Genomic DNA, 20894 nt, shown 5'->3' on the forward strand with positions numbered 1-20894 from the left:
CCGCTACTAAATCATCAGGTCAATAAACGTGCTGAAAGGCGTTCTCGCACTCCCCCAATAACAAAAAATTGATAGATGTTAAAGATCAGTAATATTTGCCAGATATCTTCCTGCTTGGGGACAATTGAATGTAATGCAATTGCTGTGGTACGATGGTCCTCTAGAACAAGATTTAAATAAATCATCAGGGTTCGCACTCAAGGATCTTTCTGGAGCAGTATGCGTTGGCGCATTTCGAAATATCCGATATCCACGTTCACAACGTACGTGCTAGGTGGTGTATTCACAAGCATTTTGCAACCGACGAAAGTCTGTGCTTGCAGTGACACTGCATGCATGCACCGTGAAAAGCTTGAATGATCGTGCACAACAAACGAAACTTCTTCAGGGTGGTACAGCTTGGCTTTATTTGCGTCACTTTAAAATAGAAACACCCAATGACACAACATCTCAACAGGTAGGGGCACAGACGTTTTTCCTCCTGAACTCTTTGCGGTGACATTGACACAGCAACCAAATGTTGAGAAACAGGGTAACCAAAAACTGAGCCAGGAGCTTTTTCCCAGCTGGGGGCCAGCATGCGTGCTGCTGCTCTTCAGAGGCCCTGCCAAGCAGCCATAGTTATTTCTTCTTCTGGGCCTTCTCAGCAGCCTTGGTGACCTTGCCACCTGATGCTTCCTTGGGTTTGACAGACTTGATGACACCGACAGCAACCGTTTGCCTCATGTCACGGACAGCAAAACGACCCAGGGGCGGGAAGTCGGTGAAGGTCTCCACGCACATGGGCTTGGAAGGCACCAGGTCGATGATGGCAGCATCACCAGACTTGATGAACTTGGGGTTGTCTGCAAAGACAAAATGAGAAGACTCATGAGAACCTTCTGCACAATAATCAAACCACAACACGCCATACCTTCTAGCTTCTTGCCAGAACGACGGTCGCACTTTTCCTTGATCTCCCTGAACTTGCAGGCAATGTGAGCTGTGTGGCAGTCCAACACAGGCGTGTAGCCGTTGGCGATCTGGCCGGGATGGTTCAGCACAATAACCTGGGCGGTGAACTCCTCCGTGGACTTGGGCGGGGTGTCCTTTGAGTCTCCGCACACATAGCCTCGGCGCAGCTCTTTCACAGACACGTTCTTGACGTTGAAGCCGACGTTGTCACCGGGCACGGCTTCGACGAGGGCCTCGTGGTGCATCTCCACGGACTTGACCTCAGTGGTCAGGTTGGCAGGGGCAAAGGTGACGACCATGCCGGGCTTGAGGACACCGGTTTCCACACGGCCGACGGGTACCGTGCCAATACCACCAATCTTGTAGACGTCCTGCAGGGGAAGACGGAGGGGCTTGTCCGTGGGCCGGGTCGGAGGCTCCATCGCGTCGAGGGCCTGAAGAAGGGTCTTGCCCTCAGACTTGCCAGACTTGCGCTCAATAGACCACCCCTTGTACCAGGGCATGTTCTGGCTAGGCTCGAGCATGTTGTCACCGTTCCAGCCAGAGATGGGCACAAACGGAACAGTAGCAGGGTTGTAGCCAATCTTCTTGATGTAGGCAGACACTTCCTTCTGGATTTCCTCGAAACGGCTCTGAGAGAAGGGTGGCTCTGTGGTATCCATCTTGTTCACGCCGACAATCATCTGCTTCACGCCAAGGGTGTAAGCCAGCAGGGCGTGCTCTCGGGTCTGGCCGTTTTTGGAGATACCAGCCTCGAACTCACCGGTACCGGCAGCCACAATCAGCACAGCACAGTCAGCCTGCACAAACACACACGTTCGTCAAACTCCGGAAAGCAATATTCAGGGGCCAATCCGGCCACTAAATTGAAAAATGCGCAAGATACACGTGAACGAACCTGCGATGTTCCTGTGATCATGTTTTTGATGAAATCACGATGTCCGGGAGCATCAATGACAGTCACGTAGTACTTGGGCGTCTCGAACTTCCAGAGGGTGATATCGATGGTGATACCACGTTCACGCTCGGCCTTCAGCTTGTCCAACACCCACGCATACTTGAAGGAACCCTTGCCCATCTGCACAGAGGAAAGAACACACCGGCGGACATGTTAACGACCCGAGTCGACCACGCCGGCCGGCGCGCCGGGCAATATGGCGAACACGCGACGCCAGCAGAAGCACTCATGCAAGGGTTAGAAACTGCGGAAAAGAACTCGACAAGTCACTGACCTCCTGGGCTTCCTTCTCGAACTTCTCGATGGTACGCTTGTCGATGCCACCGCATTTGTAGATCAAGTGTCCGGTAGTCGTAGACTTTCCGGAATCGACGTGGCCGATGACGACGATGTTAATGTGGGTCTTTTCCTTTCCCATGGTCGCGGTTTTTGCGTGTCCCTGTCTGGAAATAAAACGCAACAGCCGCGCAACGGCAAATGCAAGTGTTAGCGAGAAGCCGCGCAATGACCGTCAAAGTGATCCACCACCCCACGCCCCAGAACACAGCCGGCGCCAGACAAAAGCACGTCGGAATGGCGTGCGGCCAAAATGGCGACCGAAGATTCATTACCACGAGGCGTCAAATAATAATCAACTACCAATATTACGCTTTACACGAACGACAGAAGCAGTATAACTAAATGCAGGCAAAATTAAGGGTCGGATCTCGGAAAACTCGGAGCACGTAGGAAAAGAATCAACCGGCTCCAACACGAAGGGCCTATCAGAGCGCCATGATTAACCGTTTCACCGGCAACCCTATGAACTGTGAAGCCTTTAGACGCGCTAAAATACACCACATGGGTTAAAATACTGCTAAAGGACGTAAGAGAAACCATCAGGCTACAAAATCCCCCCAAATTTTCTTACGGATGACACTTGCGAACGCCAAAATCGTGCGGATGAAAAGCAGCCGCAACTCACCAACACAACCGACGGAGAGCGAAGAGGAATGACGGCGATGGGTCACGTGCTATATATCGACTTGCATATGACGTCACTAAAAACTCTTAAAAAGTATTTTTTTGTTACAATCTTAATATTTTTATTATAATAAAATTACAAAATATTTATTGTTTGTTTTTGTAAAAATTAAAGTTATGTTTAGTTTCAATTATTTGTCTGCGGACTTAAGTTTTGCACATGTGATGGCGGCGTACATGTCGTTCATTTATTGATCCGACGCCCAGTTTATTCTCAATATGGCAATGAATAAAGTCATTAATACCGTTAAATTTATGTTAGGCGCCAGGTTTCCAAGCCAGGCAAGTTTCACATTTGTTCAGCTTGACCTTCACTCTTTGCTTGACACCTCTCCTGAGTCGTAGACGCCGTGTGGCTCAGCCCTATCGCCGCTCATGAGCGCATCGGAAGATGCGTCTTGAGAGTTCGACTTGCCTCTCGATAAAATTTTCTTTCGAAACTTGTCGCAAGTGTTTTATTGCGTTCCAGTGATGGGATATACACGTTCTAACAGCTTTTATTCTCACTTAAACTGCGTACAACGCAGTTGTACACTTTTTCTTGCAGCCAAGTTAATGATCCACTTGCTACGCTTTGCAGAATGCCACGCCACTGGGGACCTTAATGCCCTGTCGAAACATGTACACCGACTGGCGAATGGCTCGAGACGCCAAGAGGAGAAGAACGGTCAAAGAGTACGCGCGTCTGAGGTTAAATATCAACTCCATGAGAAAGAATGACATCCTGCCGAAAAGTTTGCAGGTACTGTGGCACTTGTTCTGTCTTAGCCGCAGTGTGACCGATGGAACTTTTTTTTTTTTTTTATTTGTACGTATTGGCCACGCCCGCATTGTGTTGTGAACGACGCGTTCGTGGAAAAAAAAAAATGAAGTAATCCATGCTTGGCGCTAACAGTACCGTCTCGGCGTTTGTTTCAGGTAAGGCTTTCGTGAGAACCGTGTAATCTCAATAATATTGCCGTCTTAGGGCCTTATTACCGTGCGAATAACGAAGTTTGGTGCGGAGTAAGTGGAGCAGACGGTATTATTGACTTTCGGAAAGGCCGCCGCCCCCTCGCTTTCTTTTTTCCGCCGCCGCAGACGCTTCTCTCGTGGCGGTCTGTCGGCTGACGCGGCTCGCCACGTGAGACACGGATGTGCAAGCGTAGTACGCTGTCGTTCCGCGAAACGTTTATTCGGTTTGACAATCAAGCGGCACCGGCGTTACCGCGTCGTTGTTAAACCGCTGTGATACGCCGCACTACTAATGCATTGTGAAGCTAGCGTGCTGCCAAAAAAGAAAAGAACGGAGACACATATTAAACTCTCCATTCATTGCGGATCGCTGTGGGTGACCACGTGTGAACCTGGGGACGCATTCCCGGATGGTCACTTTCAGTGCGCGCTGATTGACTGGCTGAGCACTACGTCACGCGAAAGAGATAGTATCGCCGAAAATGATCGGCCGAGAATAGGCACCTTGAAGAAAACGGATGCGTTCCCATCGTCATCTGGTGTTCCCATTGAAAAAAAAATTTTTTTTTTCAATTCCCGAGACGCCCAAGTGACAGGTGACAAACGCTGTCAACGGCCGTTTGCTAGCCGCTCATTTTGTTTGAATGAAACAGGCCAGTAAAGGTGTTTCTAGAAGCTCGTAGTGGTCGCTTATGAACATTGCAAAGTCATTGACTAAAGAAGGCAAACGAGCTATGGAAGCCATCAAGGTCATCCGACAACTAAGATGAAGGGGAAGAAGCCCGTGATCTTTTAAAACATAACACAGCACATCGCTCTCACAAATAAAGGAAGCACAAGCTAGCATATTTATTTCTTGGTGGGAAAAAAAAGATAACTTTTTACATGTACGAAGATAGAGTAGCCAGGCACCAGCACTGACTCTGTCTCCATCCATGTAAAAAGTTGCAGCTTTTTTTTTTTTTTTTTTTATGTGTCATGATTAAGAGGCTCAAACTTGTAAGCGTGAGAAGCCGGTCACGTGGTAGAAGTAGAGAGGGGAATTGCAACTGACAGCGGTTCAGAGCAGACCGCCGTCAGTTGCACTATATGTGTGTGTGTGTGCACGCTGGCACACTTTGCTCCTCAGAGAGGCAAGACACGTGTCCAGTGAACTCCTGAACAACACATTGCAATGTGGTGAATTCTGTTTAAATTATGTATTCGGGACCTCAAAGAGGTGCGCCATAATGCCGCCGAATGCATTTCTCTTGCATTTACCGCTAAATCGCCACTGAATTTTTTTCTATGTATCTATACCAACTCAGCCAACTGTTACTCTCATAAACATGTTTATTTCTCAGCCAAACCTTACAAAATAGTGTCCTGCACACACAAGCAGCACTCACGGAATAAACTTTCAAGAGGCCAAAGGGATTGCTTGCTTTTGAAAAATGATGCAAGCCTTCACCGATACAGTTAAAGAAGAATGAAATTCAGTTATGCAAGCTCCTGACCTTTGTGCAATGCTTTAGGGCGTGGTCACAGCCGTGCAAGTAACACATGGACACTCAAAGAATTCTCCTGAAACAGGCTGTTAGTGAAAACATCATTGAAAACATCTTCACTCAACCAAGAATGTCCTCAAGCACTTGCTTAATCCCATTTCCTGCTGTACTATTACAGAACATTATTACCAGCTGCGGTGACTCAGTTAGCTAAGGCATTGCGCTGCTGAGCACGAGGTTGCTGGATCGAATCCCGGCCGCAGCGGCCGCATTTCGATAGAGGCGGAATGCAAGAACGCCCGTGTGCTTGCGTTGTAGTGCACGTTAAAGAACCCCAGGTGGTCAAAATTAATCCGGAGCCTTCCACTACGGCGTGCCTCATAATCAGAACTGGTTGTGGCACGTAAAACCCCAGAAAGAAGTATTACAGAACAGATATTAATAAAAGACACAGCAAAGAAGACAAGCCAGATTGGTCGGGGTTTAGTGACTAAGAAATTGCTTGAAACAAGCCATTACATCCACAACACATTTACCGCCTCCACGTGTGTCGATGCGATTGTGTCTAGGGGATATTCTGTCCAAATAAATTTTAGTGACTAGTGTAAGCTTGCTAGGTTAATTAAGTAGAATTTTGTTGAGTGCCTGCATGTTTACGACCATTTTCTGAAGCATGTGATGACTGTCAGGATCTCGCATAACTGCATTTGTTTCTTTGCCAACTGTACCAAACTACCAATGTATGACCTGTGCTTCATAGCTCCAGCAAATGCCAGCTGCATGATCTTATTCTGTACTGGGTCTGCATTCTGTTGGCACTAGAACTGGGCATCGACGAAAAACCTTAGGCCAATAGATTGGAGCATTTTAATTAATTGTTTAATCAGATTTTGGGATTTACATCCAAGAGCTAATGAATAAACTTCAAACAAAAAACAAACCATGCTGTTTAAAAAGACAGTTGCTTTTAACCCATTACCGCTCAGGGGCAGATCCAGAGCAGCCTCCATGGGGGGCCCTGATCAAAATATACAGAAAAAGAGGGGTGAGTGGGTGGGGGGGTGTTGGTTGGTCGATTGCTGCATGCTATGCTTAGTACAGTCATTGCTAAAGTGCCAGCATTCTCGGGAGTGACCCAGCCTCCCCCCCGCCCCCCTTCTGGATCTGCCAGTGTTAGCATCCAGCGTACTTTTTTAAAGTACAGCAACACAACATATTGTTTTTTCTAGGATACCATTTTGCTAAAGAAGGCCTTGCCAAGAGTACCACATTGTAGTTTTTTCTCAGCTGTTTGATGTCTTTGATTCATTCATCACTAAACTTGGAGATAGGCTGAACATGGCAGGTACTGCTCTGCGTGCAGCTTGTTCATTGTTTATGAAGCATAGGGTTTGCTTCAGGAACCTGATTTTCGTGTGAAAGTTTTTTAGAAAAGAATCCCGTAAAGTATGAATGCATATTGTTGCATTTAGTAAGCATGTTTATAGTGTTGCAAGAAAAGGAATGCAGGTGTACTTTATAGAGTACGCTGGCCTCATGTGTGTGCTAGAACAGCTTGATTGTTTTCAAAGCACATATGACGTTTTTCGACACATGGCAACAAAATATTTTTTGCTGGCTCCTAAAACTTCAGAGACTGTACATGTACAAAGAGAGAACAAGGATCTCATCAGCATTGTTATTATTCCTATTGGTCCCTTTTTCCTGCTGACAAAGATGTCAATGCTCTTGTCTTCACAGTGAATAAAATGGCAAACATTGTTACAGTAAGTAAAGATAAATGAAAAACAATATAGATAGAAGTATTTTCTACAGATAGAGAGAATTTATGCGTGATTTTGACAAAAATTGGAAAATAAGTGGAAGGAAAGAGAAAATGACAAAGGCAATGCATGTTCCTCTGCCAAGCGAGATTAGCTATGCAATAAGAGTAAGGTAACCCTTAATCTGGACCCAGAAGACTCATAAGAAAATACTAATGGAGATGTTAACAAGCAAAGGATGCGATAGGTTTCTCATGCAAGAAATCAAATGTCATTGCAAGAAAGACCACCATGTTGTATATTTCAACCACCATTGAACAGAATGATGAATACTTCATTATTGTATGCCTGCATTCATCATGAAATTTCATGTCTTCATTTTTCCAAATAGAATATGACTGTGTAAGTCTGGGAAAGCAACATCAAAGCCGCTCCTTGTGTTGCCTGCTGTAGTCATATGTCATGCATACTTAAATTGTAAAACAACTTCATAACAAAGAATAATTGCCACTAAAATGCAAATTGTGCCATCAGCAGACTAAGTGGGCATATATGAAGTTTGACTTGACTCTTCGTTCTATGCGTTTCTGTTTTATGAAGTTCCAAAATATAACATACCTTTTAGGACCTTCGTCAGGCTTTGCTCCCGTGAAGCCACAGCGAACTTCATAAACTTCATACGGTGTACTTCATAAAGTGCGCCGTTGCATTTAACAAATAAAGCACAATAATTAAAACTCTCACAATGTGTTAACAGTGTGAATAAAATGTTTCGGTAAAACAAAAAAATCAATGAAATCTGGTTTGTAGATTTTTTCTTGTGCCTTAATGGGTTACTATCACGTCAGCGGCACCTTTCGTATCAAAGCTTATCAAACTCACACTGATGCAGTCATCCAAGTTCAGTTGCAGTGAGGTTATTCGCTTGACCACTTGCTTGAAGTATGCGTGCATAGGCAGGTTTTGACTGCATATACATGCAGGTGTTCTAACATTGTAGCTCAGCCTGTACACATTCCGTTCCTTGCTGTTGAGAAAGCGAAGAGAGATGTAGGTGCTGACATTTGCCTGTTTTTTCTCATGTGACTGATTAAACGCAATCAGAAAAATATTGCGATTAAAGCTTTGCTAAATTAATCGGACTTTAAAGTGAAATCACGAGCCTTAGTTGGCACTTATGTTCTGCATTTTGGGCACACCCTTGAGTAAAGGTGCACTCATCTCGGGTAACATGAAAAAAATTTGTCTGCATCAACGCGTTGACATTAGTTTGCCCAACTAATGACATGGCAGCATCATAATGGTTGAAATGCAGATGAAAAAGCTTGCACATTATTGATGTTCTGTCACATCAGCTGGCAGATGTAGAGTACTCTTCTTGAAGGGAACACCTAATTTGTATTCAGACCAGCATAACTTCAGTGTGCAATCAACTTCATAAAGAAAGTGCTTGATGTTGCATGTTAAGTAAACCTAATAGCCTTTAAGTGAAAGCTGAGCTGTGATCGCACCCAAAATACTAACTTTGTTTTCTCATTAACGGTAGCCCATACTGCACATACATACAACCTCAAAGTTTCTAATACTGTCTCCACCTGGAACAACAGTTAGGGCACTGTTTACTATGCAAATTAAAACCTTTGTGAATGGCAGGATTTTCCAGCTCGATGGGCAACATCACCCTATTTAGCAAACTCTTTTTTTTTTCCCCCTTTCTGCCAGAGCTAAATAAGCTAAGCCTGCACAGGGGTGTCAAACATGCAGGCTACAGACCTCTTTTGTGAGGCCCAGATGGCCCAGCTGAAGTTTCAGCCCCTCCCTCCTTTTTGAAGTTCTCAAAGCCCTATAACAGCTTGCCCTTTCTCACAAAATACTTTAAAGGGGCCCTGAATCACCTTTTGAACATGGTAAGAGAATGTTGCTCATCTGTTAACAAACCTCCTGTGAACACGTGAGCCAAATATTATTGCATTGCATGCAGCAGGGAATTCACAATCTCGTGTCAAAAGCAGTGAAAAATCGCTTGCTCTCGCTTCTGCAATGTCATCATGCAGCATCATTGCAAGCAGCTGGACTCACAACAGCTATTGACTGATTTCGTGATTGCGAGAACATTCTCAGTAATACAATTATAGGTCATTTGAGTTGAGTAAATGAAAGATATATATGTCTTCAATCTCGAAAAGACAGAAAAACCATTTCACCTTTGCACACTGCCGGTCTACACACGGCAGTTGCTGCATCTGCTGTGCTAGGGCCTCCGAGAGGAAAAGTGTTGTATAGATACCGGGGCTGCCACATGCCGTCTCGCCAAACCGTTCAACCTTTGGGCGGGGCATTGCTCTCTTGCGCACCCGCGCCGTCTCACCTGTGTAGCTTCCAGCGCTAGTGGAAATGAAAGAAGAGAGAAAGCCACTGATCGGTCCGATAACTACGCCTAACTTCACTTGTGCTTGAAGAAATTGAAAAATTTTGCGGCAGGACATTCATGAGGTAACATTATTTAATAGTGATGTCATTCTGTGATTAGTTAGAAAAATGTTTCAGGGCCCCTTTAATGCAGCCTACTGGAAATCGTGTGCTTTCTTGGTCGGTACCTACCTTGAGTTTGAGATGCCTGGTCTACGGGGTGTTTTTATTTAGCTGCTCCAAATTTTTCTTCAATTGCCTGTGGCAGATAGCACAATTCTAACCATTGATCTAAATTACTCGATGAAGCGGCCATTACTTCTAGTAGAAATCAAAATACTGAATGGAATAATTAACATAATTATGCTAATGAACTTTTGCATTAATTACTTTATAGCACATGTTTCAATTTAAAACTTGTAGTTAGCGAGTATGCAAGGCATATCGACTTTGGGGCGAATTCTCAGGACTATGCCAGTTTCGAGATATCAATTTTCAATGTGTCCGATGAAATGCATTGGTGCTCCAGTTGCTTTCGTGCTTCAATGTATAAAACAGCGTTTTCTTTAAAAAGTAAATGGAACAGTCCATTTTTACTGCAAGTTTGACGGCGCATATCTCGAAACCGGTGCCATCCTCAGAATTTGTTCTAAGTCGATATGTCTTGCATGCTCACTAGCTATATTTTGTAGATTGAAATATGTGCCATAATGTAATTAATTAAAAAGTTAATTGTTTTAATTATGTTGATTATTCCCTTGAGGATTTTGATTTCTCTTAGAAGTAATGTCCTCCTCACCGAGTATTTTATATTAACAGTTAGAATTGTGCAATCTGCCACAAGCAATTTTTAAAAGTTTGGTGCAGCCATAAAACATCCTATATATGCGATGGATGCAGGCAGGAAACACCCTTAGGCTTGCTTTTGCACTGTGGACTGCTTCACCATGACCTTTGTCCAGCTAGTCATACATTGCAATGCTAAACTTCCTAGCAGGAACAATGCTCGCAAAAGGTGCTGCAATACTTTGGGGGCCGTGTGGGGGCTCATAACGAATTAATAAATGTGAACAATGTTCCTTGCACTCTGTTACGGTACATCTATGAGGTTAGTCTCTAATAAGAAGTCTACAAAGGAAGTGTTTAATGTTTAGTCCTGATGGCCAGGTGCTTAGATGAACCACTGAAATATAATCTTGCGTTAATTTTGGTGCAATTAAGAGCTGGATATAGTTATTCTAGTAAGTTAATGAAGACTTTAATAATGGTGTTTTCTTTACTATGTAGAAGTATTGCCTGTCAGATGCCAAGTTGTACAGCACATGAGACATTGCTGCAGAGAAGTATTACTTATTCTGTTAGTATTAAAACAGTACAGCACTTGATAGATGCGATCAATTGATATATTGATTATCTTTAAGCAGAGTAGTTGGGAATTTCTTTTTTCTGTACCTCTTACATAACTGGATACCATGTTTGAGCTGTAGGTGAAGTAGAAAAAGGTTAACAGAGGGATCATTTTAGAAATCTGGGATGTCTTGCTTAGATCGAAGAAAAGAGCAAAAGGTTGGTGCGACAGCGCACCAAGAAAGACATAGTTGAGCCTGTTTTGGTAGTGCATGCACTGCTCATATGCATTACCTCAAACATCTTGCTTCATCACATAGGCTGGTAAGCAGCAGCACTACCCTGCTAGCACAATTGCTACATCCATGTTGGTCATAACAGATGGGAAAGAGAGATAAAATTATCCTTGCTAAGCCTCACATCTCTCTCCTCATGCCACACTGAGTCATTAAAATTCCTGCATTGTGTTAATATTGGTTCTTGTCGTCTGCCTAACATGAAATACTTAACTGCCAGATCCTCTGGGACAAGGAATTTCCGTGAGCTGTATTTCATGCCTTTCTTTGTGCATACTAATATCTTCAAGTAGTTTCTTTCTGAGAACCATTCATCATTCGAATTCATGATCACTGACGCACATCCCGTATCGCTGGACCATCTTTTAGACACAATTAACCATGTTTAATTTCCTTTTCTTCTTTTTTTTTTCAATTTCTTTGTGTCCGTGTTGATTACATGCCTGTACAAATGTGATGATTTCTTCCTTTCTGTACGTATGCATTCCACTACTGCTATAGCTCTAAAATTGTCTGCAGTAAGCAAGCTAAGAATGGGGCAGCCGAGTCTACACATTCCAGCTTCTTGTTTGTAGATTCACTACGTCTCTATAAGCCACTTCTGAAAGTGAAGTATTAAGATAATAATACTTTGTCCTGCCTTTTCTTCCTCAATACAGTTTTTCCACTACTTTTCATCACACTCAACACTCTGTATGGGAAAAGGTAATGAAAATAAATCTGCTTTGAGCGAGATTCAAACATGGGCCTTGAATGCAAAATGAAAATGCACATGCTTTTTGTGAAGCTTTCTTTAAATAAGCCATTTCAAAGGCAACTAAAATGAACGTCTTATCATACAGTTCACTTATGCTAATTAAACCATCTTGGTACTCGATTATCCATTGTGTAAATTAAACATCAATCTGAATTCACTGTGAAGTAATCATATTTCCTTGGAAGCTGGTAGTGTAAGACCCTATCACACACCGGGCGCCATATTCTGTGGGTGCGAGTGTGGGTCGGGAAGGATGGTGGCTTGATGCGTGTCGTCTTCCCGCGCGCCCAGTATGGGAGGTCGCGTCTCTGTCCTCTGCCCGGTCGTGGCGGGTGCAAAGCCTAAGGGCGAGTCGAGATGTCTGGTGGCTTCGCACGTGCTGTGCTCACACTCGCCTAGTGTTGGAGGTCGCGTTGTCTCAAGTTTCCGAGACGCGATGAAGCGAGAGGCAGCACGAAGCGTTCGCTTCCCGGTGCCGGCGCTTTTCATACGCCAGCGTTGTGATAGCGAGTATTCGTTGTCATCGGGTGAGACCTGTTCATATTTGCCTGTGCGGGCGTGACGTCATGCTTGTTAATTTAATTCATAAGCAAATGGTTACTGCAATCTATACGATCGATAAAACTGCATATAAACCGTACTTCATGTAGTTGTCTAATACTTTGCGATCGCTATTAGTGCTTAGCGTTTCGTGCGAAACTGCGATTTTTTTTTATTGTAGTGTCAGTTCACTAGTGTCAGTTCACAGTAGTCAGTTCACATTTGTTCTTGGACTTCACCTATCACTAGATGGCACCACTACCCTACCAGTTATGATCATGTGCTTTTGCTTCTGCCACGTGCGGCGCATGGGCAGTTCGATGTCAAGGAACATCACGGGTGGGAAGAGTTAATGTTCATCCACAACCATGACTTGGGGTGAATCTACAGGTCATGTGGAACTAGACGCGGGTGAGAAGGTAGATGTCCTCCACTCTCTTTTTTCCCATCCCCCAACACCGTGGCTGAAGTGTCCACCTGTGTGTGAGACAGTTAATTTCCGCAGTTTTCTTCTCTATATAGCCACTTCCTCCTCCTGCCAATGGCGCATTGTTTTTACTTCTGCTCAGCAGTGCGGAAAGGTGGCGCGGGTTTTAAAAGGTTGAAGGTGGCAGCCTTTGGAGCAATATTTTGGGCTCTGAAGTACATTCACACGAATTTTAGGCATAGGTTTTTATGAAAACATTATCTGGCAACCAAGCAGTTTTTTTTTTTTTTTTTGCCGTATTAAAAAAAAAAAGCTTGCAGGGCCCTTTCAAGTTGCACGGTGAGAAATCACTCAGCTTTGAGCAGTGCCAGACTCTTAATAGAAGAATCACAATGAATATGCAGCTCTCGTTATACAGGAATAGAATTAACTCTTTCCTTACCACTCCCAAAGTGAATCGGATCATATATGTTCCATACGCGTCACGCTAAAATTTGGAACTACCGGCGCTTCTGGAAAACTTGCTGCGCCATCTATAGTTTGTCTAAGAATTAAAGTTTTGATTCCTGAGTAGTATTTTTTTTTTCTTTCTTCCTTTCTTTCCTCTTTTTTTTTTTTTTTTCACGGCGGCGAGTTTTAACGGCGGTACAAAGGGCGTGGTTCGTATCGTAAAATCGCGAAGATGGCAGTCGCCTCAGTCGCTGGACCTTCGCGCGAACGACGTCGTTCTAGCTATTTTTTTTTCTTTCTTTTTTTTTTTGAGAACGTGGTTCTTGCGATTTCTTTATTTGATTTTATTTATGACATGCTGCAGACCAGAATTTGGTACTTGCAGGACGCGCACTCACACAGTTCATTCTGTTGCGTCCTCAAGTGATTGTTTGGATGCATCTAGCATCAGGGACCCTGAGGATGAATGGAGGTCATCAGAATTTACTACGGACAACGGAGGAGACCCTCAAAACCACTAGGCAGTTTCCACTAAGCAGAAAACATTTTGCTTTTTGGTTGCTCGTGTTCCTTATGACCTAGAACGTTGAAACTTTCACGTGGTAATAGGCAATTGAAGTGGAGTCATTCTTTATATTTCAGATTTTCCCCTTTGTTTCATCTCTCTGTTATGAACGCAACGATGCAAATGTTTTATCCATTTCTCAGTAAATCGTGTTTTTCACGAATGATATTACCTATTCGCCCCATCGTATGTTTATAAAATTAAAATCTTTAGACAGCACCATTATTTAGCTTTTGATTGATATTAAGCAGGACGTTCCAACCATGATAATATTCATGAAGAGATCATTACTAAAACCTTCACAAGGTGCCCAATTTTCCCATGGTAAGGAAATAGTTAACACCGAGAAACATTCAAAGTATGATCTGTCGTGCACATTTTAACACAAAGTATTAAGTATAGAATTACATGTTCTCCCGCTCAGGGTACGCCATATGCTTTCATACCGCGGTTGCAGAAAACGGGGGCTGACGGGGGCCAACAAAACTAAAATCTATGACTGCTTTTTTTTTTTTTTTCCTTTTTTGACTCCCTGACATATTTGCACACGTGACCGCCTGACCTTGTTCCTGCACACTAACTTCACCACTGACTGCCTCTTTATGGTCATTGCAGTGATACCCTCAAGTTTTCTCTTGCGAATGCAGTCGGTTGCTGCACCTCGGAAAGCCTGACCGCAAAAGCAATTTCTTTAGCCCACATTCGTTAAGATGCAAGAGGTACAGCTACTAACTTTCAACATGTCACATACGGAAATGCGTTGTGGAATAAAGTGCTAGCGTCTAAATTACATGGGTTCGAATCCCACGGGTACCACGAAATTTTTTTTTCTCCGGTCCCTCTTTCTTTTTTTTTTTTTTCTTTTTTTTCGGATCATATGAACATATCGCCAACACGGCGCAGGCTATAGAACGGACACAGACGGACGCTTCCACAGGCCTTCATCGATTCCCGACGAACGCAGCCACGAGCTACGCACTTTTTTTGTCGCAGCCCAACGGCGGAAGGCAGCATTCACATCATTCATTCTTCCGTTGCGCCGCTTGGTATGCGGTAAATGACGCGCTTGATCGAGACTGGGCCAACGCACGGTGCATTATAGGCCGCAGAGTGTGTCGCCGGCGTTTCCTTTTTTTCTTATGCGCTCTCTTTTTCTTTTCTTCAAGTCCGGCGAAACAGGTTCAAGTTCGCCGCCGTTCGAAGTAGGGCGTGTCAGTGCCGCGTCCGCCGGCGAGTTTTTTTCTCTCTTGCCGTCCGTGTTTATGGAAGGTCAGGAACGGATTAAGTATAGAAAGCCGGCACGTTCGTAGCGGCCGCTGTGCTGTTCGAAGTTGCACGGTGTGGCTGTTAGTGCTCCCCATTGCGCAGCTGCTTGAATTATAAGCTACCGTGCAATTAGCGCTGTCGTCCTATAATGCGGCTGAAAGGGCGGACAATAATTTGACAACGTGAGGCAACTAAAAGGAAGGCACGGAAAGCAAAAATGGACAGGATTTCATTCTCTCATGTCTTCTTTTGACCGCTCCACCCGAGCAAGGTTGTTATACAGTCGAACGCCTTTATCCCCTTCAGTCACGAATTATGATCGACTGTCGATAAATGTATGAAATTTACATAATGTTATGTCACGGTGCTGCAGACTCCATTAAGAGCAAGTCAAGGTGGTAAAATGACTTTCCGCGTGCATTTTATGATGAGTAACCATAATTCCAGAGTGATTAAGTATCTAGTTATTGTGCACTCAGTAATTAATGATACGTTTCTTCATAAAAAAAGGAATTGAATCGCTAGCGCGAATTACTTGTATAAGTTAATTATTGATTCTAAGCATTATTAGAAATAATTTTTAAAAATTTAACAATTGCTACCGAAACGTCCCACGTCACACCTCCCGTCAAACACTGTAGTGCCTTCTTTAAAGCGGTCTTCGGTAGTGATAGATTGCCGTCAGAAGTGAAGTAAAAGTACTTGAGGCAAGCAGAACGTTCAGTTTACCCTAAGCTTAATTTTTATGGTATATTCCTTGCCACAACTACACAGAAATGACAAAAATAAGCCGCGTTTACAAATGTGTACACCGTGACTGACGGGGTTATAACGAAGAGCTTGGGGCCTCCAATTCGCTATATAGGTCATTTCGTTGTAAAGGTCGCGCACTGCTCAGATCACTATATAGAACCGGGATAGAATAATTCCTTCGTCGTACAGGTCATTTCGGTGTATAACGGCGCTCGAATGTATACATTCGTTCAGACGTGCGAATTTCTTCCCATCCCTTGTGCCTTCAAGTGCTAGAACCAAGAAAACGGTCATTTAAAAAGAGGCACGTTTTCCCTCTGTCTGCTCTCTTCCCAAAATGAGCTGTAATGGCTAGACGATCCAGTTGTTCCTACTGCACGTCACCTCGTTGACACCAGAGCGTCAAGGCGGGTTAAAATTCTCAACTGCGGGCTCGTATATGCTGCAATTAGTTTAACACGCCATTGTTTCGGTATTGGGGTCTCAGGTATACATGAACGTGCACGTTTCGCTTAAAATATTCGAGAAAAAAAAAAGATTTTGCGCTTACCGCTGCACGGTTCCGTTCCTGCTCAAATTTCGCATAAAGATCGAATTTTGGAGTCTACGTCGTTCATAACACTTGGCGGAGTTACTTGTGTAGTTTTTAAGAAAACTGCACAGTTGCCTTCGTTTATGGGGATGCAAGCTGCAGCCGTTCGGGAAGAACTGCCGCGTATTCCAGAGGAGCGGACACCTTGCGGCAACCCTCCCTGAACGGCTGCTTTCTACAGCTGCCAGCACACGGCGACACAAGTTTATGTTAGCGCCGTTTCGGCAGCAGCTTGTATCCCCATAAGCGAAGGCAAATTTGTAGTATTCTTTCTTTAAAATCTAGGCAAATAACTGCGCCGAGTGTTACACTAAACGACGTAGACTCCAAAATGCGATCTTTCTGCGAAATTTGAATAGGAGCAGTGCTGCGGTAAGAGCAAAATCTTTTTTTTTTTTTCGACGATTTTAAGCGATATATAGTATACAGGGTGTTCCACGTAACTTGGGCCAAACTTCGAAAATATGCAAATGCCACGTAGCTGGACCGAATCAAGGTGATGTTGTTTGCCGTCGCTTGGAGATACTCAGCTTATTTTTTGCATCCCGCCTAATTGGATAATTAGTCTCAATTAATTAATCAACTTATCAATTGTTATGATTCGATGAAAAGTGTCAATGAGGAAATTGTAGAGCAACATGAGGAACTCCCGATACAGCTTTCTGTTGCTCAATACGTGCCACATAAAAGTGTTTTTCCGAGCGTAAAAGGTGCCCGCGAATGCACGCAAAGATGCCTCGAGCGGCCAGTCGCGCGCAATTTTGCATGCATTCGCGGGCATCTTTCACGCTCGGAAAAACACTTTTATGTAGCACGTATTGAGCAACAGAAAGCTGTATCGGGAGTTTCTCATGTTGCTCTACAATTTTCTCATTGACACTTTTCATCGAATCATCACAATTGATAAGTTAATTAATTGAGACTAATTATTCAATTAGGCGGAATGTAAAAAATAATCTGAGCATCTCCAAGCGACGGCAAACAACATCACCTTGATTCGGTGCAACTACGTGGCATTTGCATATTTTCGAAGTTTGGCCCAAGTTACGTGAAACACCCTGTATATTCACGTCCCGGTATGAGTCGATCGGTGCTGTCGGCGAGCGTGTTGCATTCAGGGGACAAGGGTAGGCGCCCTATACGTTGAACAAAATAAATGAAGTGTAGAAAATAATCAGTGTGCAGAAAAATACGTTTGAATTTTGTCGACTTCGCACGTCCTCGTGCTCAACGGGCTGTGTTTTACCCTCCGTCCTCGTCTTTTAAGCGCATTTACACGTTCATAATGCTCAGCCAACTCGACCAACTAGCTGTATTGTCCCTATGAGGGCCATATATGCAGGGACTCTAGCGCAGCGGCGTTGATGGCGCCATAGCAACATAATGGTTTATGTACGGCACTTTTTTTTTTCTTCTTCATCTAGAACACCCGTGCAATGCAAAATATTTTCTAACACGTCGGGACTGATCAAAGCGTATCGCTATGTCATGACCAGCCAGAGCTGCCGTGCTGCCCTCATTGGAGAAGGACTTCCGTGCACGTCTCCCACCTCTATAATTGTATTCGACGAGGTCGATTATTCAACAGTAGTGCCACTTGGTATATTTACACCGCTCACGTTCGAACTCGCCGTAGGGAGCAATTATCGGTTTTGTGTTAATTTTCTGCCTCCTTTAATGCGGCGCGCAACTCTGAATGTGACATTTCTCCTTTCTCTCTTTTTTTTTCTTTTTTTTTTGCGGTATGAAAACAGTTGAGAATTTCCCTTTTTTCCATTGGCTGTTTGGAGTAATTATCAGTGTGTCGACCACGCATGTTTAACATATAGCCATATGCGGTTATGCGCACGTTACGCGGATATCATGTATTCACGCGCAGTTCAACTTTTGTACATCTTGACGCTGTTTGGCCGTACCTGGCACTGTTACCATTAAAATTCGTAATCATCTCTGAAAAGCCAACCTCACTCACTCACTGACTCGGCTTCCTAGAAGAAACGAACGGCCGCTGACACTTCGCTCATTTGGCGATACGATAGGAAAAAATACAAAACGCGATAGAAAATACAAAGAGTGGGAGGTCGGTACGAGCGGCACTAGCGACCGTTCGTGCGATGAGCACAACACAGCGTAAAAACAACACGGGCTTGCGCGGAAGGGTGCCAGTGTAAACAGCGTGAGCTTTTCTGTCTGCACATTTGTTGTCTTAGCTGTCTTTTCCTTACTTTCTCGTGCCTCCGTGCCGCGCAAAAGTTATTGCTTTCGCTGACACGGATCGCGAGATGCGTTCACTACATGGCTTTGTAAATGTGATCCGACAGATAGGATATAGCGGATGACATACACCGAGGTTACGTATTGCGCGCGTGTAAACACGCATAGCGCATATGTGTATATCGTCTTTTCTTTCGTCCACGTCTCTCGAAGGGCAACTCCGGCGATTTTTCGATGTTCACTGACCTTAATAAAATTTCGAATATACGTTCTCGTTTGCACTCTGATTATCTGTGCCAAACGATATGACTGCAAGCCATTTAGTTTTCCTGAAATTTAATTTTAAAGATCGGTTGCGTCTTCCCCGACTGATGCGCACGAATGTATGGCATTTTACTGTGTTTGTGACGTCAGAGACTACACACCGCCGCTTCGGCCAGAAACGACGAAGCTGGCTCCTTTTTTCTGCGAGACGACGGACGTGACAATCGTCGTTTTGACAGACCTGGGGTGCGATCTTGTACGCGTTACAAAGTGGAACGGAGGCGTTCCGTTCCATCGAGCCGCACACGATTGGTCAATTTGAACGTCGCGGTTGAAATTGACCAATCGTGTGCGGCTCGATGGAACGGAACGCCTCCGTTCCATTTTGGAACGCGTACAAGATCGCGCCCCTGATAGCCGGTGCTTCTCTTCGCCTTGCCGCCGCACAATGCGTCGAGCTTGGGCACGTCAGCTGTCTCGCGCGGCGGCGCCGGGTCCAAAGCACGAGGCGATCCTTCAGCGCTCGTATCGTCGCTGAAATCGCCGCTGTCTGTAGTTCGAAATAAGTTCGAAAGAGCTGGAAAAGCTCCCCGTGTCGTCAGAAGACGTCATCGGCTTCGCTTTTTTGCAGTTAGCACCTCGTGTACTGCGTGTTTAGCACGCGCTCTGAGTGTTTGCATTACGGTAGTGTAGGACCTGACGTCATCCACTCATCTTGACCTCACACGAAGCAGCTGTATACCCGTTTCGGTACCTCGTTTATTGGTTATTTAATATTATTGGCGAGTTTCTAAGCTGATTGAACCACCCTACCGGTGACAAAACTGTCGATATGCCATTTGGAAATGACACTGCCCTAAAATGGTTTTTAAAAAAAACGCCGCCGGAGTTTCCCTTTAAGCTGGTTTGCACTCTCGCAATGCTCAACGAACTGAGCTCTGTTGAAGGTTAAATAACGATTAGTCTCTCTCTCTCTCTCTCTCCCTCTCTCTCTCTCTCTCTCTATATATATATATATATATATATATATATATATGCGTGTGCGTGTGTGTGTGTGTGTGTGTGTGTGTGTGTGTGTGTGTGTGTGTGTGTGTGTGTGTGTGTGTGTGTGTGTGTGTGTGTGTGCCGTCATATCTATGTGTATATATCACAAACTGTCGTATTCCGTCAACATCGCCGCCAGTATCGTCAGTGAACGCTAACAGAACAGAAAGATTCGCATACATCGATTCCCACAGTGTGCGGGACCTGTGTAATTCTTTCTTCTTCAATTTTGCAGGAAATTGCGGACAAGGAGATCGCGGCCCTGCCGTTGAACAGCTGCTACACGCGCTTCCACGGCCGCTGCGTGATCACCTCTCGGGCGAGAGGCTTCGTGCGGCCCTGGCGGGTGTCGCGCATAATGTTCCGGCACCTGGCCGACTACAACTACCTGTCCGGGGTGCAGAGGGCCATGTGGTAGACCCCCGCGATATACGCTACAGGCCGGACCTTGTCGAGAGATTGTTATAGTTGACGTGTACAAATGCATGGTTTCCAACGCGAGGTCTTCGCCGTTGTACGGCCCTTACAATCCTTGCACCGCACTGCCTAAAAAGGTATGCAGATAAGTATATCTCACGTAGACGTGCCAGGAATAAAGAAGTTTAGAATGCCACGATTATTACTGTCTTGTTTTCTTGCGTGTATAAAGGGGTGGCTTCGCTGTCTGTCGCGATCAGACAGCGCAGGCAGGGGCTTGCAGTCTTTGTCGAAAGCTTCAATGCTACACTGCGCGAAGACCGTATATTACTTGTCGAGCCTCGTACTGGGGCATTCATATAAAATGCTGTTCCAAAGCCCTGGAGATTAAGGCGAGTTTCCTCCCTCTCCCGA

The 20894-nt window shown here is 44.6% G+C and overlaps 2 protein-coding genes across 2 annotated transcripts; one reads left to right on the forward strand and one right to left on the reverse strand.

Annotated features, from left to right (window-relative positions):
- Positions 1 to 380: 380 nt before the first annotated feature.
- Positions 381 to 2901, reverse strand: LOC119450423 (elongation factor 1-alpha). The gene is made up of 5 exons (XM_037713864.2): positions 2877 to 2901; positions 2187 to 2355; positions 1853 to 2032; positions 914 to 1754; positions 381 to 845 (listed from the first exon to the last, which is right to left on the reverse strand). The coding sequence occupies exons 2-5, from the start codon at positions 2328 to 2330 to the stop codon at positions 622 to 624; spliced, it is 1389 nt and encodes a 462-aa protein (XP_037569792.1). The 5' UTR covers positions 2331 to 2355; positions 2877 to 2901; the 3' UTR covers positions 381 to 621.
- Positions 2902 to 3088: 187 nt separating this feature from the next.
- Positions 3089 to 20676, forward strand: LOC119450424 (28S ribosomal protein S14, mitochondrial). The gene is made up of 3 exons (XM_037713865.2): positions 3089 to 3217; positions 3516 to 3677; positions 20299 to 20676. Exons 1-3 carry the CDS (start codon positions 3155 to 3157, stop codon positions 20479 to 20481), a joined length of 408 nt encoding a protein of 135 aa, XP_037569793.1. The 5' UTR covers positions 3089 to 3154; the 3' UTR covers positions 20482 to 20676.
- The last annotated feature ends 218 nt before the right edge of the window (positions 20677 to 20894 follow it).

This window comes from Dermacentor silvarum, chromosome 4, assembly GCF_013339745.2.
Source record: "Dermacentor silvarum isolate Dsil-2018 chromosome 4, BIME_Dsil_1.4, whole genome shotgun sequence".
Classification (NCBI taxonomy): domain Eukaryota; kingdom Metazoa; phylum Arthropoda; class Arachnida; order Ixodida; family Ixodidae; genus Dermacentor; species Dermacentor silvarum.

Excerpts from the sequence above, each read along its gene's own strand:
- LOC119450423 (XM_037713864.2), bottom strand. The coding sequence starts at position 2,330 with ATGGGAAAGGAAAAGACCCACATTAACATCGTCGTCATCGGCCACGTC. Across the intron at positions 2,033-2,186 it reads TCGAGAAGGAAGCCCAGGAG|ATGGGCAAGGGTTCCTTCAA; the intron begins GTCAGTGACTTG and ends TCCTCTGTGCAG. Across the intron at positions 1,755-1,852 it reads TGATCACAGGAACATCGCAG|GCTGACTGTGCTGTGCTGAT; the intron begins GTTCGTTCACGT and ends GTGTTTGTGCAG.
- LOC119450424 (XM_037713865.2), top strand. The coding sequence starts at position 3,155 with ATGGCAATGAATAAAGTCATTAATACCGTTAAATTTATGTTAGGCGCC. Across the intron at positions 3,218-3,515 it reads GCGCCAGGTTTCCAAGCCAG|AATGCCACGCCACTGGGGAC; the intron begins GCAAGTTTCACA and ends TACGCTTTGCAG. Across the intron at positions 3,678-20,298 it reads TCCTGCCGAAAAGTTTGCAG|GAAATTGCGGACAAGGAGAT; the intron begins GTACTGTGGCAC and ends TCAATTTTGCAG.